We start from the raw sequence: 23,510 nt of genomic DNA, 5'->3' as shown, positions 1-23,510 counted from the left end.
TGAAGTTTATATTCTGGTGGGAGTACTAACAAGATGATTACACACTGTGATAAGTACTCTGAAGGACAGAAACAGAATATAGAGTAATGGGGTAGGGACAGCTAATTTACAATCAGTGTTCAGGAAAGGTCTCTTTAAAAAGATTACACTTGAAGTAAAAACTAAATAATGAGAATGAGAACCATACACAAAGACCCTGGAGGAGGCATTCCAAACAGAGGCAACAACAATTGCAAAGGTCTAGAGAATGGAAAGAACAGTGTGGCTACAGCATCTTGAGAGGCGTGACATAAACTGGAGTGCATGAGCCTGTGGTACTTTAATGTCCAAAATAAAAACTTCAAAAAGAAGTCACTAAAGGATTTAAGCAGAGGAGTGACATAACATGACTTACATTTTTAAGAAATCCTTCTGCACATTGTGCGGATAATGGATTATGGGGAGGACAAGATTGAAAGCGAAAAAAAAAATCAGGAAGCTAAACTATAGATCAGGTGGCAAAATGATGACGGGCTTGGTCTGTATCAGTGGAGCTATCACTCCACTCAAGATATCAGTGGAGACAAAGAAGATAAATAATAATTATTGTAGTTTGAATTTAATCATTTGTTTGACATGTATGGAAATTTGTTTTCTTTTCTTCTGTAAGTACCTACATAATATCTTTGATTTTGCCTCTCAGCCTGAAAAGCCTAAAATATTTACAATCTGGCCCTTTACAGAAAAAGTTTCCTGAACCCAACCTACAGAAATCGTGAGAGTCTGAAAAATGATGGAACCCCCTTACCAAGTCTAGAGATGCTTCAACATTTGCAGAGGCAAAAGACATCAGAGGAGTGGCCACTGAGGTGGTATTGCAGATGATCAAGACAGGAAGGTATTTCAAGAAAGAGGAAGACGAAGGGGATACGAGGAAGATCAAAGATGAGTAATGGACTGTGCTGAACATTGTTCAGAAAACCTACAAGATAAGAGAGAAGTGTCTACTGGATGTGGCAGAATAGAAGTCACTTGACAATGGAGGTTTCAGCGGAGTGGTAAGAACAGAAACTCAAATGTGCTGAAGAGTGAATAGGTAAGAAGTGGAATAAAGAAAATAAACGAAATTACTACTGAAATGAGGAGCAGAGAAATGGAATAGTGCTGGAGGAGATGAGAGGTCAAGTGAAAGTTAAGGGTTGTGTTTTGCTTTGTTTTTAAGATGCTGGTAGGAATTATCCAGGAGAGGAAGGAACTGATGTTGAACAGAGCACAATTAGAAAAGGTAACGGGATTCAGAGCAAAATGATAAAAACAAAGACATTTCTTCCATTGACACAGAAAAGAATGATGCTAATTTGGGTCAGAAAAGAAGTAAATACAGCAAAGTGGTGATGGATAATAAAAAGTGGTATATTTAATGGTCAAATTTAAGAAGTGATACTAGAGTTACTGGTTTGGAAATATAAGGGGTGGGGGATGGAGAATGAATATATGCCATCAAGATTTGATTGGGGTGTAAAGCTAATAATAATGACAAGCTTGTTAACTTGTTTAATTGACAAAAATTATATATATTTATAGTGTACAAACAAGATGTTGTGAAATATGTAAATACTGGGGGAATGACTAAACTGGGCTAATATACACACCACCTCATATACTTATTTTTGTGGTAAAAACACCTAATATCTACTCTCAGCAATTTTCAAGTGTATAATACATTGCTATTAACTATAGTCACCATGTTGTACAATATGTCGCTTGGCTTGTTACCTTTTTAAGATGTGACTATAGGAGCAGATCCTTAGAAAGGATACAGGCAAAGATGGTTACATGCGAAAAAAAATGGAGGCTATGTGACTGATAAGTAATATTACTAGCAAGTATTAGCATAGTCCCCCACAATTATGTGCTCCTCAGAATGTTTTGCACAATGTCCATAGTGCTCTATATGTAAATAACATTATAACTGATCGTAAACTGCCCCTCTTACTATTATTTACAATTAATCTAAATGCACACCAAAACTTATCAATCCCCTAAAAATGGCAATGGCTTTTAGAACTTTCATGGATACATTAGGTAATATAATAATACTGTCATCAGTTTTCCAAAACATTTGTACACAAGCATATCTATAACAGCCAAATACTGAAAATGTTGGAAGTGTAGATAAATCAGCTTCGTTATACGAATCTCTCCACATTTTTATGTTTCAATATTTCTATAATAAAAACCTCTTAAAAAATTAAGTATGAAGACTCTGGACTGGCAAACACAGTCCTCAGAATCTATATTTTTGATGAAAAGTAGGCTCCCCTATTTTGAAGAATTGGCAGGTTGAGCTCTGTAAAACTGCTTGAGGCAAAGCAATAAGCATAGGAAAGGCATCTACTTTATGAAATCTTTGTCCTGGAGTAGACCCTACAAATCTTTCAAAACAAAGGAGTTCAAGTTTACTGTTCAGAAGAATACACTAAACATAAAAGATTACTAATGACTTACGAACTCCTAATATAGCATGAATCATACCAGCAACACTAGAATATTGGTTTCAACAAGTAGACTATTTTATTTTATAAACTTCACTAGAATATTATCAACAGCAGTATTAGAAAATGGAAAGCTAATGAAATTAGGAAGCAGCATCGGCATACTGCATACCATGTTTCTCATCACTCTAATGCAGAATCTAATGGATGAGAAATCCATCTTTCAACTTAAAAAAAAAAGCAGCCTATAAAGCTAGAAAAATAGACCACCATTTGACAAAGTTATTAGGGAATATTTTGCTATCTAAATTCAATAAACTGCATTAGTGGAACCAGTTTCTTTTATAAGAAAAGAGCAGCACACTTTCTTCTTGCTATTTATTATAGTTCCAAAGCCTGATTATCTTACTAGTGTTTTGTTTTCCTTTAGCAAGATCTGAAGTAGAAACCGACTAAAGATTAAAGAATTATAAATATTCTCTTTTTATAAAGATGTTTTCCTGACTCTATTATAGTCAGAGGATATTACAAATACTGGATAATATCAAATTTTCAGAAATCAATACTTTTCACCAATACTGGGTTGCCTACCTGTGAAATATGGCTTTTAATATCAAACCCTGATTTTATTTGATATCATGACCAAATATCTTTTCTGCAAAGTAAATGGTTATTAGTGATTTTTACTATGGTTCCCTAACAGCAAAGGCAGAATCCATGTTTAGGTGATTACTTTATGTTTTGATTCAGTTATCTGCAGGGTGTCTGCATGGTATTCTAACTATTTAAAGCCAGTAAAAAGATTACAGCTCACACTAACTGGATTTTCACAGCTCCCTATCATTCAGCTTGAATTCCTCATGGGCAGATTAAAAGGACCAAGGCAAACAATAGTCTTTTTAAAATACAAGGTGGTTATTAAAAGAAAGAAAGAAAGAAAGAAAGGAAGGAAGAAAAAGCATCCTTCATAGTCAAAACAGCAACAAAATTATTCAAGGAAGCAATCACATAAAAATAAACTTAAACATATGATAGAGGTAATACCCTGGGTGTTGGCATATAATCAATCTAATTCAATAAACTAATAGCACCCGAAAGAATTACAGTTTTTATTCTGAAACCTACTTCATAGAATACATGGTTTTCAACTTTCAAGTTGGCTTTCGGTATGGCGTCAGAAGAACAAATTTGGAAAGACGTTGGCCATCATTTCATCTAACCTTCAGAGTACAGACAGATGGACTGAGGCCCAAAGGACTCAAGTGGCATTCCCAAGTCAACTATTGGCAGACTATCAAAGTAACTATGTATGAGTATTTCAAGTTCCTTTCTACTTTCACTTAACTACCTTCTCATTCCCACCTTCACTGACTTCAAAGGATCATATGACTTCCCTGTCTACGATTAGCCCTTCCAGTGAGCCACGGATACAAACCCTTCCTTAATACATCATCTGTTTTAATCTTCATGCAAACATATGAAGTAGTAATGTTTATCATGGCCATTTTAGAGATAAACCAAGACTTGGAGAGATTAAGTGACTTGACTAGGATCACACAGCTAGTAAATGAAAGAGTTGGACTTAAAGGCAGGTCTACAAGACTTTAGTGTATAAGTTATTAACCACTGTGCTATACCCATTTCTCCATTAGCTTCTTTTCCTCATTTCATGAAGAAACCCCATTGATTTTCATTCTCTTCCATTGACTATTCAAACAATTCATCCAAATTCTATCCTTAGTGTCTCCACATTATCATTCAGTATTAAATAACTGGTAAGTTTCTGAACCCAAGTCAGATCAAGATCCACTTAGGTAACATTCCTTCCTTCTCAGCTGCCACTACCTTTATTAACGCTTCATCATTACTCCCGCACATTACTTACCATAAGACTCCTAAATGGTCTCTCTCAGCCTTCAATCCATTCGCCTTAGTGTTGCTTCTCTAAGTTAAAATCCTTCAAGTCAAAAATCCTGTGGCACCTCCTCTTATATCCCTTTCTTATTTATTTATATTTCTTTTAGCCAGAATGAACTAAAGATCCCAAAAGGAAAGGGAATTTTTCAAATGTATATTTGTATTTGCCTATAATTTTATATAAAGAAACCCTAGAAGGATAACTAAAAAACTAATAAATGTAATTACATGGATTTTTAGGGAAAGAATAGGAATTGAGTGGATGGGGGAAAAGATGTAAATAAGACTCTCTACTGTATGTAAGCCCTTATATAATGTTCCATTCTGAAATATATCATCTATTCAGAAAAGGAGGAAGGAAAAAGAGGAGGAGAATGAAAGAAAGAAAACAAAAGAAAAAAAGGAAGAACCAACAATGCTTGATGTCACCTTGTTTCCAGAAGGTATTTTCTGTGTCTAACAATAAAAAGGTAATTACTCCCCAAAAAAGAGGAATAAAAATGGTTTCCTAAACATATAATAATCCCTCTCCTTTAAATCCTTCTGTTTTTCCCTTTCCTTCTCACTTCCTCTTCCATATTCTTCCAGATGGTTTAAGTGTCAACACCTCCAGAAAATCTTCCTTGACTGGCTAATTTTGGATTAAGTGTCCTTTCAATATGCTCCCCTAGTATAGTGGGCATCTTCTGTCACAGCACTCTTACTACATTGTTATCATTATTTGTGTGTCTGGCTTCCAAACTAGATGGAAGTTTCTTGAGATCAAAGACCGTGTCTTATTCATCTTTGCAATCTCCAGTAACTACAATAGTGCCAGATACATTTTAACAGCATCCAAAGTAATCCATGGCACAATGCATTTATCTTTGTTGTGGCCCATGGGTCACATCCAGCAGTCACTGTGATTTAATCTTGCCATATGGAAGATATTGCTTGGGTTACTGCAGCCTCCCCTTTATAGGTTTCTGTAGTCATCAAGGTCCAAGTAAAATACCTAAAGAGTTAAGAATAAAACAGAATTGAAAACCTGAGACCATGTTAAAACTCTCCTGAGTTCTGCACCTACAATATATCCTCCTGACTACTTTCATTCTCCTCTTGAAAGTCCCAAAAGATCCTCAAACTCAGTATGTCCAAAGTAAATGTATGATACCATGCCATCTTCCAATGTAATCCTTGCTCAGTAAAAAGTCTCACCATTGTTCCAATGATATAAATCAGAAAACTAATGGTTATCCTTAATATCTGCATCTCATTTACCAAATCAAACCTATCATTAAATACATAAATATGTCTCAAATTCATCAACTTCTTTCCATCTCCAATGCCAAATCCCTGGCCCAAGCTACTATTACATCTCTCCTAGATTACTGTGCTACTTATCTGGTTTCTCCACATCCACTCTTACTTATCCCTCTGCAATCTGTTTTCCACACTGCAGCTGGAGTGATCTTTTCAAAACACTAATCTGATCATGTCACCCATCAGATTAAACCACTTCAAAGGCATCCTGCTACCCTTAAGATAGAGACCAAAATCCTTAACCAGGTTTACAAGGCCCTGCATAGTCTAGCCCCTATCTGTTTCTCCGGCCCCATCTCAGACTGTGCTTCCCCTCCTCTCCATTCTAGCTTCTGTGATCATCTTTCAGTCCCTGTTCGTATCAGTGTCCCTCCATTCTAGAGGCCTTTGTTGATGATGTTTCCTCTCTCTGTAATTTTCTTCTCCCTGCTCCTTCCCTCACTAACTCCTACTCATCCTATTTCTTCAGGAAAGTTTGCCCCAACTATTCTAGGTCAAATACATCTCCGTCCCCACCATTATATTCTGCTCAAAGCACTACACATGTCTTATGCTTGGCTTTTTATCACTATTAAAAATGATATTTATGTGATTTCATATTTACAATTTCCCCCCCCCACACACACACACACGCACTGGACCATAATTTCCATAATGTTAGGCACTATAACTATTATCCATCACCATGGAATGAATCTCCAAGACCCAACCCAGTGCCTGGCATTTGATGAATAAATGACAAAATGGAGGGAGGGCATCAGCTAGGTGGTAATACCTAGGCTATCATCAGTTATCACTGTCCCTGCATGTGGGAAAGGTAGAGAATCCTCAGGATAATTAATTTAATGTGAGGAACCTAACATCATAATTTAGAATTATACTAAAATGCTTTCCTCTTCAATCCCAGAATATTGTACTCCTCCTCAATGAAGACTGGTGAGCAAATTTTCTACCACAAAAAAGGACTTGAGAGACTGTTTACTCCATGCCTCACATTTTATAAAGAATATAAAACTCAGAGATGTTAAGTGACCAGCCCAAAGTCACATGCAAGTGAGCAGAAGAGCCAACGCTAGAACCCACACATACCAGTCTAATGTTGTTTCTACTACATCTACTACAGTAACATATGATGGACTCTTTGGAGAAGAGGATTCTCATATTCTCAAAGAGTCATATCATGGACTCTTTGGAGAAGAGCAGTACTCGTTACTAATTTATATTCTAGCAACCCTGAAGGTACATACAACTTTGATCACATCTTTTAATTCTCCTCTTGGTGGGGAGCACTCATGAGATTAGTTTTGAATATATTGAACTTGAGATTCTAGACATGTCCAACAGGCAACTGTATAGATATATCTGAAGTTCTAAGAATAGTTCTGGCCTACTTAAGACTTGGGAAATGGATTCAAGGACAGGAAGACTGTAAGCCAGATGCTAGTCTTTAGTGAAAAAGGAGCACTGCCTAACACATATTATGACAGCAAAATGAAGGGAAAGATAGTTTCATGGTGAATAGCATGAGCATCAGAGGAACAGGTTTTAATTTACTTAGTTCAAAATAAAGAGCAGATGAACAACGGTTTGGAAGGAAGAAGGGAAAGTAAGAAGGATAACAAATTCACCTCTGGATGCTCAGGTATGTGGGAGATAATAAAATAGGATGGAAATTCCCATTCTAGTAATGGTAGATTCGATAATTTGAATCAACCCTTTTTCTAAACAACTATTACAATGGCTGGAAATTTTTTTAAACAATTTTTTGTTTGTTTGATGGCCTGTAAGAGTTAGCAATTTAACTGCTGAAACTAGATTAATATTATCCCGGATTACTCTCAGAGGCAACAGAAATGAATCCATTGAGACTACACATCAAAGTCATAGACTACAAAATAACTAAACCTAGTAGCTGAAAGAAGATAAACAAAAAATTGAGAACGGGTGAAGAGGAAACCATAAAAAGAATACAAAAAATTAGAATTTCAAAAATATAATAAGGAAAATATAAAATATATTACAGAAAATTAAGAACTCAACAGATACACTTAGCAGATTAGACATAATAGATTTTTTTTTTAAAAAAGAGAGAGTAAGTGAACTTAAGCTAAACATAAAAAAACAAAAACTGCCACATCATAGTAAAACTGCTAAAAAACAGAAACCCAGAACTTCTAAAACAAAATTAAGAAAGTCAGGGGAAAATAAAATTATGCCTTTATATTATGTAACTATTAAAAGTGATGGCAAAATCGCAATTACTTCTGCACCAACCTAATAAAATATATGTCTACTTATAATTCATTGCTCACTGAATTTCTAATAAAGGAGAAATACAGATATTTTCACACAAAATTTTAAAACCTGAGAATTTACAAAAATAATAAGGGATGCTCTTCAGGATAAAGAAAAATTATCTCAAGCAGAAGCTCAAAGATGAAAAATAATTAAAAGTAACAAAAATGGTAAGCATTTGCAAAACTTAAAATTAACCCTACAACACAAGAGAATGGTAAAATATCTGAGTAAAAGTAAAACATAATCTCCTCATCCTAAAATATCTTTGCCAGTTTAAAGCAAAAACTATAAACTTTACCTCATGAGGTTTTCAGAATTAAGGATTAAAGGCTAGTTACATTTCCACATTCCAACTGAAGCAATAAAACACAGATTCTAAGTAGACTGTGAAGAATTAAGTACATGTATTATAATTCCTAGGGCAACCACTAAAAAAATCTATATACAGAAATGTATTCAAAAATACAACAGAGAAATTAAAATGAGGTAATAAAAAATGTCCAAACAACCCATAAAAATATAGGAAAGGGAAATCAGAAATAAAACAGAGGAAATAAACAGAAAATTAATGACAGAAGGGAAGACCTAAATCCAAACATATCCATAATTATATTAAAGTGAGTCATGTAAACACACCAATTAAAAGACTAACTCTCAGAATGGATTTTTAAAATGAATACAAGGCCAGATGCTTTGGGAGGCCAAGGCAGGAGGACTTCTAGAGGCCAGGATTTTGAGACCAGCCTGGGCAACACAGCAAAACCTGTCTCTACATTTACCAAAAAAAAAAAAAAAAAAAAACTATCTATATGCAAGAAACTCATCTCAAATATAATGATGTAAGCATGTTAAAAATTAAATGATGGAAGATGGAAAAAGATATACCAGGCCATCACCAATCAAAAGACATCAAGAATAGCTATATTAATATCATACAATGTGTATTTTGTAGCAATAAAACTATGAAGAACAAAGATGAAAGCACCAAATCACCAAGAAGACAACAATCTTAAACATACACCAAACAAAACCAAACCAAAGTGCTAAAAAATACACAAAGCAAAATCTGACGTAACAAAATACAGAATTATAGTTAGAGACTTCAACACTTCTCTTTAGTAATCAACAACTAGTAGATGGAAATAAGCCAAGAGATAGAAAATTCCCATCAACCAACTGGATTTAATTGCTATTTATACAACAGATGACCTAACAACAGCAAAATACACATGGAACATTCACCAAGACAGACCATATCCTAATTCATAAAAATAACCTTAACTAATTTATAAGAGCTACAATCATACAAAGTATGTTTTTTGGTCATAATGAAATGAAGCTAGAATCAGTAAAAGAAAGATATAGGGAAATCTCCAAACACTTGAAATCATATATTTCATATCTAAATAATCCATGAATCAAAGAGGAAATCACAAGGAAAATTAGAAAATATTGAGAACTGAGAAGATATAAAAACACAACATATGAGAATTTGTGGGATGTAGCTAAAGCAGTGCTTAGAAAGACATTTATATCATTAAACACTTGTATTAGAAAAGAAAAAAGATCACAAATCAATAATCTAAGGTCCTACCTTAAGGAACTAGAAAAACATGTACAAATAAACTCTAAGAAGGAGAAAAAAATAATAAAGCACAGAAATCAATAAAATTGAACAAAGAAAAACATTGACAAAAGATATCAATGAACCCCAAAAAATCCTCTAGCAATACTTACTCAAAAAATCAGGATATGAAAGGAAGTTATCACTACGGGTCATACAAAAATTTTAAAAAGATACTAAGGGAATACTATGAACAACTCTATGAATATAAACTCAACAACTAAGATGGAATAAGCCAATTCTTTGATAACCAAAAACTACTAAAACTCACCCAATATGAATACCAAAATCCAAGGATGCTCAAGTCCCTTACACAAAATAGCACAGTAACACATCCTCCTGTATACTTTAGATCATCTCTAGATTAATTATACCTAATATAATGTAAATGCTATGTAAATAGTTATACTGTATTTTTTTGTATAATTTTTTATTGTTGTATTGTTATTTTTATTGTTTTTTCCCACAAACATTTCTGATCTGTGGTTGGTTGAATCCATGGATGTGGAACCTGCGGGTATGGAAGGCTGACTACACTAAAGCTGTCTTTGCCTAGAGAGCTTTGAATAATGAAAACATTTTTCTTCTACTCCTGTCTTTTACAATTTTTAAGTGTACTTAATTTCTAAGTAGTTATGAATTTCACATCTGGCTTATTCCAAATACACATTATTTTTCAAAATCTGATATCTACCCATTTCTTTTTCTAATGTAGAATGCCCTCCTTTATCTTTCTCAAGAAAAAGAAGCTAAGGCTGCAACATGACAACCAAATTGATTTTCATGATCTATTTCTAGGTGGCCTGTCACAGGCTGGCATATCCACAGGGGCCAAAGACTGCAATTTCAAAACCTCCTGCAGGAGTTCAGAGAGAATTAAAACAGCAGTACTCATTGTTGTATTTCCCTAACTGCACTTGCTATGTTAGTGATCATCACATATGTAATAGCATTAAAAAGTGCTTTGTGTTTATACCCACAAGGTTCATTCTCTGAGATTTATCCTTATCTTCCTGTAGTTATATGCAATCTCGGAACCCAAGGATCATATCTTTATCACTAAATGAAAAGCATTAACCCCAATGATATCATTTGGAGATTTTCTTTTATTATATACTTTCATTGCCTTGAAATCTAAGATATGTTGACGACATTTACACAAATGGAATGCATTACAACTTACTCTGCTTTAGTAGAAAAGTACACCCCATAACTACATCTATCCAAAGAGACATATGTTATTCCTATCATCTGGCTATACTCATTTTATTAACTAGGATATTAGGAATATTTAAACCAGGCACTTTAAAATTGTCCTATAATATCACATTAGGATATAAAAATAAATCAACATAGAGATATCTGTTTCTTCAATCTTTGCCATTTAATCAAAGGAGGATAAATTTCTGATTCTATACTTGTGCTGACCAAGATTTATCTAACATGTCAATCAAGCATTATGGTTTATTCCAATCTGTTCCATTTTGGAGATGCCACTCCAATGATCACTAGACTGGGGAGAAAGCCTGTGAGAACAGAATAAACTCGAATTTTAAAAAAATACACAGCAGACTGCTTCTATTTGGTTTAGCATCATTCATATCAGGGATACTCAAGATGCTTTACAATGAGATACAAATTAGAACTGTAATGAGTGATTATAAGCAACAGCTTAGCATTTAGGGGACCTACTTGTTTACTTAGGAAGAAAAGACTTGACTGGCACTCCAAGTTTATTCCCTTTACGTTCCTCTAACAGTAGTGCAGATTCTCTAGCTTACAAAGCCATTCATAACCTTACTAAAGGCAAACACTAAGGCCTTCAGTTAAAGATCTCTATGAAATAGTGTGTTTAAGTCTGGTAGTCTGCCCTGTAACCATATACAAAATCAACAGAATAGGTGATATCAATTAAGTTCCTGAAATAAATTAGACTAGGCATAAAGAGTGATCAATCAGGACTGGAATTTTAATTGGTATTTAAAATATGAATCCTAGCAGTGACATTCAATTTTTTAAACAACTGATGCTAAATGATACTAACTGTAGCATGATTGATAACATTTAAAATACAGAAAAAAGTGAAAGTTACATAGGATTGTTTTTTAATGCAGTCTGGAGACTTGGATGGAAGTAGTGTATGTATGTGAATGCACATGCACACTTGAACCAGAAATGGGGTAGTACAAAAAAGTTGCTTAAAAAAATGCAATGTTATCACTTTTACATGTTTCTAAGCTGGATTTAATTACCTAAAATCAACTTCAAAATAAACATGTATTATTCATTCTACAAATATTTGAGTACTTACTATAATCCAAGTAAATACAATGTTAACTAAGACAGACAAGGTAATTTGTAATCGTAACATTACAAAACTCTATTCAGATTAGGTACAAATACAATGGGAATTAACTGCAGGGGTACTCAGCACACTCTTGAGGAGTTAGGAATACTTTACAAAATAAATGAAATTTAAAATGAACCCAAAAAGATGAATAGCAACTGGCAAGAAAAGTAGAGAAGATAGTATTTCAGACTGAAGGAACAACCTTTATAAAGACACAAAAGCGAGAAAAAAGAATGATAGTTGAGAAACTGGTAATCACAAAACCAATAGTTAAAACTGTTTTATCAATAAAAAATAAAATGATGACCATTTATTGAGCTGCTACTACATAGTACTAGTCTTCTGACACACACTGCTTCTAATAGTTAACATCTTCTCAATTACCATTATCTCCATCTTATGGAAGAATAAATTTAAAGTTCAAAAAAGTTACTTGCCTTCTCACAGGAAAAAAACTGTAAATGACTTGAGATGATCAAAAAAGACTACCGGCTATATTGTCTAGGGCACCTTTCCTTATCTGAGGTATTTTTAGATTCCATAGATTATAGATAATTGATAGCAATGCAAATAATTCTTTTCTATAAACAGGCAAATGAATTTTGTCCAGTGGAGGTGTAATTGATTTCCTTCCCCTATGTGGAAGAAGCTAGTTTTGAATCTATTACGTTATTCATGGCTAGATTTTTGGTAGCCTATGTTTGTGTCTACTCCTGATCCTTTGAGCTACTTGTAACATCTCACTTATTTTCTCATTAATTAGGTAAGTAATATCTTTGGCAAGTGTTCATGTATATTTGTACGAGGCATGGTTTTGCCGTTTTAAAAACAATCATCCCTCAGTAGCTCCAAAGCATAATGAGTCAGAATTTGAAGGTTTCTGTGCATTCCATACCGGTCCAAAGACAAGGGTCTTCCATTACACTACAACTCAGTACTCTTTCCCTTTTATTCCTGAATGTTAATGCTAACATAATTTTTGTAATACCTCTTGCAAAGGGTCCACTAAATTTTTTATAGACCATGTAATGAAACTTACTAAAAAGTCCAGCATGAGGCTACTCCCATCCTCTAACTTCTTCACATATCCCTAATTCCTCAGCCTCCTGTGGAATGAAAAAGGAAATTTAAAGTATCTTCTCTCATTCTAAAGCTTTCACAGTCGAGCAATCACCAAAAAAGAGAATGAACCTACAATTCATGCCATTTAAGATGTTATCAGGCATAATTCAAGTCAAATCCCATTGGGCACACTGTGTGATAATTTAAATGTACTGATATAATGTATAAAAGAAAGGTGGTGACCTTGGAGTACTGAGGAAATCCTTGTCTCCTGCTTTTGCTGAATATGTTTTTTGTTATATTATGTTCCCTTTCTTGACCTCATCTTTTCTAAAAAATTAGATTATTTTGGTTAAATCAGAACTAATACCAAATATTCAAACCCACAGAATAGAAATTGGGTGGTAAATTTTGCTGTAATATAAAATGGCCAACAACACAATGGGCCACTATGTTATAATATTCATTTGATTTATGAGGAAACTGTAAAAACTTTAATTTAAAAAGATTCCAGTGCACACATGTATATAAAGATGTATTTGTTTACCTGCTTAACAAAATTGACGGTATGAAGCTTTTTTTTTTTTTTTTGCATGCTATAATGACATGTGTTAAAGGTATACTTTCGATATACTGCTTTCGAACCAAACATTTACCCTTCGCCACTGGTGAAAGGCAACAAGATCTCTTTACAAAGTCTTCGTCTTTTTCAATAAATTTTGCATGAAAACATGTTATCCTGGCACAAAGTTGCCTGCTGTCACATTGGAAGTGTGATAAATGTTTAATGAAAACAACACCACACAGCTTGGTGTCAGACAACAGCTATCACACAGCCCTGCTTTGATCCAAACAAACACTTAAAAGGAGTTCTAAGCATGCTCTGCACCACAGAACTCTATAACCTATATGCAAATAGGGGTAAATTAGCATAAATTACTTCCTGCTGTATAAAGAAATAACAGGTTAGGAAAAATATGACAGACTCTATAAGTATGTAACTGATGTCAAAACTCAGAGTCCAGCTTTCCCAAATCACTCCCAACATCTTCTACCAATCACTAGGTAGAGGGAATAAAAAACAAAACCCCTTATTGACAGGAATTTATTACATGAAACTCTAAAACTGAAGACACTGGAATTTTGCCAAGGTTAAAGCCATAACTAACATATATCTATAAAGTATGATTACTACATGGTACTAGTTTTCTTATTCACACTGCTTATAATACTTACAGCTTTTTAAGTACCACCATCCCCATATTATAGAAAAATAAATTATATATCCAGAGGCAAATTCTTACCTCTCTCAAAAAGTATAAAGCTTCTGAAAATTATACAAAGAAAAATGGAAGAATGTATAAATACAAGTATTTCAGTAAAATATCCCAAAAGTCTTGTTGGGTACATTTCTCAGAACAGCATCCACCTACTGAAAATCCAATGAGGAAATAATAAAGGTGAAAACTTTTCATGGTAGCAGGTCATGAAGAAAGGCACACTTAGAAATACAAAATTAGGTTCCTAATGAATTCTAAAGTTATTCAAATTACGAAGAAAGCATTTTAGTAGGTGTCTTGGTGCATTCTGTGCTGCTATAACAGAATGCAATGGTCTGGGTCATTAGTTTATAATGAATAAAAATTTATTGCCTCACAGTTCTGGATGCTGGGAAGTCCAAGATTGAGAGGCCAGCATCTGATGATGAACTTCTTGCTGCATCATTCCAAAGAAGAAAGGCAAAGAGCACGTAGGAGGGGGAAGCCTAATAAGAAACCTACTCCCATGATAGCATACCCACTCCCTTGATAACTGCATTAATCCATTCATGAGGGAAGACCCACCTTCCATAAAGGTCCCACCTCCCAACACTGCCGCAATTTGGATCAAGCTTCCAACACAAAAACTTTGGGAGACATATTCAAACCACAGCAGTAGGCAACAACTGCCTTAAACCAAATTTTCCTAGCTGGTGATTTAAATCAATCCCATCCAAATTCCCCTTTTAAGGATGGCACTGTTATTTAAGAATGAGTAGTAGAACATCACTAGTGGCTACTTACATATTTGTTCACAACTAATTTTTCAAAGACATCTTTAAAGAGGTTTCATACCAGTCAACTATATGTTAGGGAGTTTGGATCAAGATGTAGGTAAAGAAGGTCCAATAACATGTTAATCCACAGAAGACTTAGATAGGATGTATAACATTCACCATCATCAAATCAAATTGCAATTATGAGATGCCATGACAAGTTTCCTATTTCTGATTGTTGACTCTCAACAACAGTTTAACAAAATAATGTTGTATCCAATTTCAACTTAACAACTCTGCTATTAAGAAAAATCTGTTTTCATAATGCAAAGATATTATCCCTTATAAAAATTGTAATGATCTAGGGCCTGGCACAGTGGCTCACTCCTGTAATCCTAGTGCTTTGGAAGGCCAAAGCCAGAGGATTGCTTGAGACCAGGAGTTTGAGGCCAGCCTGGTCAACATAGTGAGACTTTAACTCAAGAAAAAATAAAGAATAAAAAAATTAGCCAAGTTTCGTGGTGAACACTTGCAGTACTAGCTACTTAAGAGGCTAAGGTGGGGAGGATCACTGGAGTCCAGGAGTTCAAGGTTGCAGTAAGCTATGATCACATCCCTGCACTCCAGCCTGAACAACAAAGTGAGACCCTGTCTCTAAAAATTACAAATTAGAAAAAAAGAAATACAGTTGCTCTGACTACGGAGTAGCCATTCTTTACTCCTTTACTTTCTTAATAAATAGCTTTCACTTTTAAAAAATAAAATTTTCTAAAGATAAGATAAATATTTATTTTTAAAATTTGGGGGGAAAACAAAAAAGAAAAATCTGTATCAGTGTTTAAAGGATAAAATATTCTTAGAAACTAAATTTTATAAATACAAAACATTAAAAGTCATTAAACATTCTTGATACAATTTCAGACAGGACTCGGTGTCTTTCTTATATTAATCATTCACACAGTGTTATAAGGAAAGGCATCTTTTAGTCCCTAGAAACTTCTGAGACCTTTCCAGTTTATATTAGGTCTTCCTAAATCTGTAGATAAATAAAATTAGCGGGCCAATTTATGACATTGTAAGACGAATTCTACAATTTTAATGTTCTAGGTATTTCCAGAACTATAATTAGCTGTTATTTAAAAAGGGTTTTTCAGAATTATCTGATTTCGCATTTTTTTCTCAAAAGTATAAAAAAGCTCTCCCTCATTATTAAGCTCATTAATTCCTGCTTGAGCATTCCTTTCTTTCCTGTTTTGTTTTTCCCAATTTATAAACACCCTTTACCTTGCTTTACCATTATTGTACTTACTGTCCTTGCTTTGTGCTTTATAAATATATACTTTGTGTCCTGTCTGTCTGTCTGTCTGTCTGTCTATCTATCTATCTATCTATCTATCTATCTATCTATCTATCTATCTATCTATATACTGTTACTTTTGCACATAGGTTGTTTTCCCATGTGAGGAAGCACTTAGGTTACTTAGCACAAGCTAAAACACTTGTCATGCACTGCACAATCACAATGAACTAATACATAAGTCCTAATTTAAATGTTTGTGAATCCTTTTTCCTCTCTCTCTCTCCAGAAATTTTTTAAAACCACCTGGAAAAAAGACAGCTAATGAAACCATCACTAAAATAAACTTAATTAAGGCCTAGGAATTGTCTGTGAAGATAATTAAATATAATTCTAAATAGATGAAATGCTGAGGTGGGAAAGTAAGAACGAAGAGAGAGGGAGAAAAGAAGGGATCAATCTTTTACTAATGAGATTTCTGGGCTGATCAGGGAAAAACAGTGTACAGAAAATTCTTTCAGTTCTATTTTCTAGAACGTTTAAACAACAGTATATCACTTGATCTCAAACTCTCTTGTTCATCATTAATAATTATGGATTACTAAAGAAATGAGGATAGTGTGTCGTTAAGAGGCAGGTGACAGTCAGTCCATTTGAATTAGAAGCCTAACTCTGCCGTTTATTAGCTCTATGACCATAAGCCTAAGCACCTTCATCTATATTAATACGATAATAAAAGCACCTATTTCATCAGGTTATTAAATGAGATAATATATGTCAAATGCTTAGCAAAATTCCTGATACTGAAAAAATACATTTAAAATGTTAGATGCTTATCTTTTGTTTTTTTAAACGGAGTCTCACTTTGTTGCCCAGGCTAGAGTGCAATGGCACGATCTCAGCTTACTGCAACCTCCGCCTCCTGGGTTCAAGCAATTCTCTTGCCTCAGCCTCCCAAGTAGCTGGGATTACAGGCACGCACCACTACGCCCAGCTAATTTTTGTATTTTTAGTAGAGACAGGGTTTCACCATGTTGGTCAGGCTGGTCTCAAACTCCTGACCTCAGGTGATCCACCCGCCTCGGCCTCCCAAAGTGCTGAGATTACAGGCGTGAGCCACCATGCCTGGCCAATGCTTATCTTTTTACGTCCACTGTGAGTAAAGCATTTTGTTCATACCCCATGTAGACCCAATCACATCATTTCTCTACTTGAAACTCTACACTGGCATCCCACTGCCTCCAGAATTAACTGCATACTCAAGGCCCTCTCATAATCATCTCTCATCATTATTTATCTTCTACTCTAAACCAAGCCCCACTAGACTTCAGTCCCTCAAATTGTACCACACACATCCTGATGCCTCCAAGCCTTTCCATATGAAATTCATTTTGCATGATCATTCCTCCCCATCTCTTACTTCAATATGTAAAATGACTTCATCTGAGAGCCCTTCCCTGACACAGAGACTAGTTAAGATCAACCAGCTTGAAGTTTATGGAGGGAAATATCTCTCAACCAGAAGGTGTCAAGACTGAAAATGAAAGCCAACATGCTTAGACTGGCCTGTGAGAAGTATAAAAACAGCCTCAGACTGCTTATCTCTAAACTGCTCATTATTAGCGGAAAGTGCACTCATAGTTTAAGCCAGAAATGACAAATAACAACTCTTGAGCCAAATCCAGCCAGATACCCATTTTTATAAATAGTTTTACTGAAATACGGCCTGCCTGTTAGTTTACTATTACCTACAGTTGTAAAGTTCAGTAGTTGCAACAGAGACCAAATGATCCAGAAAGCCTAAATTATTTACTATCTAGCCCAATCTTCTGCAACTTGCAGCCCGTGGGCCACATGCAGCCCAGGACAGCTTTGAATGTGGCCCAACACAAATTCGTAAACTTTCTTAAAACATTATGAGATTTTTGTGATTTTTTTTAGCTCATCAGCTATCGTTAGAGTATTTCATATGTGGCCCAAAACAATTCTTCTTCTTCCAGTGTGGCCCAGGGAAGCCAGAAGATTGGATACCCCTAATCTAGCCCTTTACAAAAGTTTGCTGTCCCTTGGTTTACTTTAAGCTACTCTAGGTTTTGTTACAGCCAAAGCATCCTAACTGGTACAGTGTTTCCACAGCTCTTTTTACTTTTCCTACTGGAAAAATTCATCTGACTTTACTATAATCACTTGCATATCTTCCCTTCTACACATGTTTATACTCCCACCTATGTGAAAGCTCCAAGCAGTACTGGCACTAACATTTATATCCTTATTACTTAACACAGTACCTGACAAGTAGAAGGCATTTAAATATTGTTGACTGAACAAGTAAACAGATGAATGAATGTGCATATTTGATAATCAATATTTAAATATTAAATATTTAACAAAAATTAACATGTACATTAGGTGCTCTGAGTGATACAAAAGATTCTAAGTCCAGAATGGCTTGAAAATCAGGCTTAGGAAATATAAGAATCTGTGTGCACCTCAGCACTAAGCAAGGGAAAGGGCACCCTAACACAACACTATCCTCTACTATGGCCCACTAAAACCATAATGCAGACTACCCACAGTTTTTTGGCATCAGTCCCCAGTGCCCTTTTATTTTGCACCTCTTATTTTGACTTTGTTCATTGCCTTTGTTGAAATTAATGTTAAGAAATAACGACAAATACAACACTATTATCTTGTAAACTTGCCATCCAGAAATTGGTCCACTTGAACACAATCAACTATGAGTGAGAGATGAGTCTAACCTGTAAAGCTGGCTGAGACATTCAAGATTAATGTTACCATATGAGAACCCTTTTTAACACAATCTAACCTTTCTGTTTTATTCACTCTCTCATATTTCTTACCTTTAAAATCCCCCATATAATGTTTTATATAATATAAATTTTATGCAATTACACAAGTATTATTCTAAAAAAGTAAACTTTGGTGAGGTGGAAGGCAAAAATTTAATGGCCAGTAAAAATCATAGCTTTCTTCCATAGCCATGTAATTTTTAAAAACAAAACCAAAAGAAGAAAAAATTTTAAAAGGAACCAGAAGCAAGGCAGTTCCTTGACTGACAAGTTTTATTCATTAAGCATATTTTCCAGACTCAGAACTCTACTGTATGTAAATCCTCCCTTCAAATTTATCATCCTACGGACTTTCTCCCGTTACCAAGAGATTTTCCCAATACGCTTTCTGCCTTCATTCCATTTTACCAGTGCTGGCTAACTCAGCCTCCCCACCCTTACAGACAGGTACCTAACTTCTAACTCCTCTCCTGTAACATTTCACAATCCTTAAAACTAGAAGAGGATAGAACTCAGAATTTTACAGGAACATAACTGATCACTGTACATTAATGGTTGTGGGATGATCAGGCGAACAAAAGTCACATAATAATAATGTTATCCTCTTCCAAACTCCACCACAAATTTAACATTTAAAGAATACTTAAAAGCCAACAATCTAGGCAGATTTATATAACATCACTATAAATTTGGAAATAAAAAATAAACACACAAACAACTGTGAAAAAGAAAGGAATGAGGAAAGAGTTCTGTATCTTTTAATAAACTTAATAATTCTTTATAGAATCAAGATCTCAGGATACTATAAGTGCAATCCTAGTAAACTCTTCAACATGGAAAACTAATACATTAAATATAAACACATTTATATTGAAGTATTACAATAAATATATTCACACAAGACATTGAAAGACTGACAAAAGAGGATAAATTCCAAGATTAGATTCTACTTCCTAGAATAAAAGACCCCAATTACAATTTTGAATAAAACAAACAAGATGCTGTAAATTTACTCCGTTAAAAAAGATTGTTTCATTTTAATGTTTTCTAATTTGACAAACACTTATGAGTGGATTTCAAGTTCTGTCTCTAAATGGACAAAACTAGAATCTCATTGTTTTAATAATATCAATTCTATGAAAAATAAAATCTGGACCTCATAAGCAGATACACTCACTCTTACAAACACACACATACCCTAATATTGCCCAAGCTCCCATTCTATATTTAAAAAGGCTTAAACAATAGTAAATCACATGGTCCCCTCCTTCTGTTTCAACTTTATACTTTTCTGCTAACAGCTTTACAATATGGTAATAGACATTTTTAATCACTAAGTAGTCTTCAAATTTTAAGTTCATACTCATAACAAAGGAAACAGAGTATGAAACTTTCCTACAGAATTAGGCAAATTTTCCTCGACTTACATACTAAACTTTGATATTGCTGTTTATATTGATTCCAATATTGTTATATTATTATTAAATAAAAATAGAAATGAAAATGTACCACAGTAAAAATCTGAGGTAACTATTTTGATTTATCCTTTCTTCCTTCTCTACTGTATTTTCTCTTTTTATTCCATTTTCTTCTACTCTTATAGCAAATAAGCCACAAGAAAAACCTCAGAGAACAAAAATTTAGTTTGAACATCGCCATGGAATCACCAAGTCCTTACCAGATAAGATTTGCTCCAACTTACCCACGTTTGATGTTATGTAATTCCTTGTCCTTCCCTTTATCCTTCTCCTTTTCTCTTTTCTCTTTATCTCTGCCCTTACGTCGTTCTCTATCCCGAGACCGACTACGCGTTCTTCTGTGACTGGACCTTTCACTGCTACGACTATGAGAACGGAGACGAGGTCTTGACCTGGACCTACGGTAAGCAGATTTTGTTAAATAAACTTAGTGTATAATTTGTATTGTGAAAAGTAAATACTCTTTTAAATTATCTGAAAAAAACTACTTAGTTTTAGTTGTGGACTCAGAAATAAACAACCACGTGAAGCAAGCACCTGAATATGATTCTTTATAAGTAAATGCTCTCACTTAAAATAATATGAGGGAAATATATACGCTAACTTTATAGGAAATTATGATGCAGTTAAAAAGTGTTTGCCTTAAAGCTTCAAATCTAGTCTTAATTATTCACATCTCCTCAAATAATGTATCTAATTTAATCTACAAGAATAAGGCTTTCCTTTTCTCTACAATCTTTGCTTCCATTATCTATTCAACCTTATTTCTTATTTCTAATTGTTCCAATATAAATACTGATCCACTCCAATCCAGCTATTCTTTGTATTAAATGCATTACAGTAAAATACTAAGAAGTAATTATTTCAGGTTCTGGTTACAATATTGATAAAACATATATATATATATATCTCTACCAGACTGACAACCCTACAGATAATTTTTAAAAACAACTCAGGTTGACCCTTGAACAACATGGGTTTCAACCGCATGGATCCATTTACATGTGGATTTTCTTCCATCTCTGCCACCACTGAGACAGCAAGGCAAACCCCACCTCTGCCTCTTCCTTCTGAGCCTATTCAACATGAAGAGGAGGATGACAACCTTTATGATGACCCACTTCCACTTAGTGAATATTAAATATATTTTATCTTCATGCTGGGTGCAGCAGCTCACGCCTGTAATCCCAGCACTTTGGGAGGCCAAGGCGGGCAGATCACTTGAGGTCAGGGGTCCGAGACCAGTCTGGCCAACATGGTGAAACCCCATCTCTACTAAAAATATAAAAATTAGCTGGGCGTGGTGGCACATGCCTGTAATCCCAGCTACTCAAGAAGCTGAAACAGGAGAATCACTTGAACCTCGGAGGTGGAGGTTGCAGTGAGCCCAGATTGCACCACTGCACTCCAGCCTGGGTGACAGAGAAAGACTCCATCTCAAAACAAACAAAACAGAATTGTTGCCATTTTAATCCAACCATGTGATTTCCCTGCTAAACAAAAAAATACACAAAGGTACATTTTTCGAGGAAAATAACACAGTATTCATAATATGATATTCACTTTGTCCAGGATAAAAACCCAAAATTCCTAGATATATGAAGAAACACAAAAAATGTGTTCTATTCTTAAAAGAAAAGACAGCATATGAAGAGCAACCCTGAGACTAAACTAGATGTTAAAATTAGCAGATAAGGATTTTAAAGCAGTAAGTGTAACTAGGCTTATAATGAAGATAAAAGTTAAGCAATCTCAATAGAAATACCAGAATATGAAAAAAAATTCTGTAATTGAAAAACACAATCTCTGAAATTAAAATTATGCTGGATGAGATTAAAAGCACACTGGTAATAACAGAGGAAAGAATCTGTATACATGCAAATAAATCAATCAAAATTACCCAATATGAAGAATTAAGAGAAAAAAAGACTGTAATAAGAAAGCCCCTCAGGGATCTGTGTAACAAAATTCAAATGCCTAACATGTTTATTTAAACCCAGAAATAGAGAAAACAGAGGATGAAGCAGAAAACATTTTTTCAGTGGTGAGTGAAAATTTTCCAAATTTAATAAAAGACAAATTTACAGATTCTATATTAGAAGTTCAACAAACCAAGTAAGATAAATATTAAGAAGACCATGATTAGAAACACTACAGTCAAATTGATAAAAACTAAAGGTAAAGAGAAATCTTGAAAGTATTCAGAGGAAAAACAACACATTACATACAGGGGAACAATGATACAAATTATTGCTACCGACCTCTTATCAAAAACAATGGAAATCAGAAGACAGTGGAATTAAATTCTTAACATGGTGAAAGAAAACAAAAGGTCAACCTAGAATTTTATACCCAGCAAAAATATCCCTCAAAAATGAAAGTAAAATAAGGACATTTTTGAAACAAAGGAAAAGTAAACAAATATCAACAGAAGACTTGCATTACAATAAATACTAAAGAAAGTTCTTCAGGCTGAAAAGGAATGATAACAGATGAAAGCATGGCTCTTTAGGAGGAAATGAAGACTAATAGAAAGTAAATAAATGGGTAAGTATCAAAAACTGCTTATTTCCCTTAATTTATTTAAAACACATATAAGTGCTCAAAGTAAAAATAATAGCATTTTACTCTAAGGTTTATACTGAAAGTAGACATAATACAAATAACCTCTATAGAATAAAGCATGGGGCAGGTAAATGAACCTATACTGTTAAAAGGTTCCTATATTTCACATTAAATGGTGAAATAATAACTTTAAGTACACTGAAATGTTAAGAGCATATACTGTAATCCTTAGAGCAACTACTAAAAAAAGAAGAAAATAAATATAGCTAAAAAGTCAATAGATTAATTTTAAAGGAAT

At 34.3% G+C, this 23,510-nt stretch overlaps 1 protein-coding gene across 4 annotated transcripts in view; it reads right to left on the bottom strand.

Annotated features, from left to right (window-relative positions):
- The window catches only part of RSRC1 (arginine and serine rich coiled-coil 1), a 483,059-nt gene that overhangs the window by 364,903 nt on the left and 94,646 nt on the right, over nucleotides 1-23,510 (bottom strand). For all 4 annotated transcript variants that reach the window (XM_063603003.1, XM_057301951.2, XM_057301952.2 and 1 more), the window contains exon 4: nucleotides 20,872-21,045. In XM_063603003.1, the coding sequence (XP_063459073.1) occupies nucleotides 20,872-21,045 (174 nt within the window). The remainder of the gene's footprint in view (nucleotides 1-20,871; nucleotides 21,046-23,510) is intronic.

This window comes from Pan paniscus, chromosome 2, assembly GCF_029289425.2.
Source record: "Pan paniscus chromosome 2, NHGRI_mPanPan1-v2.0_pri, whole genome shotgun sequence".
NCBI classification, from domain to species: Eukaryota; Metazoa; Chordata; class Mammalia; order Primates; family Hominidae; genus Pan; species Pan paniscus.
Note: the sequence above shows the minus strand (reverse complement) of the source record. Positions and strands in the feature narration are given on the sequence as shown.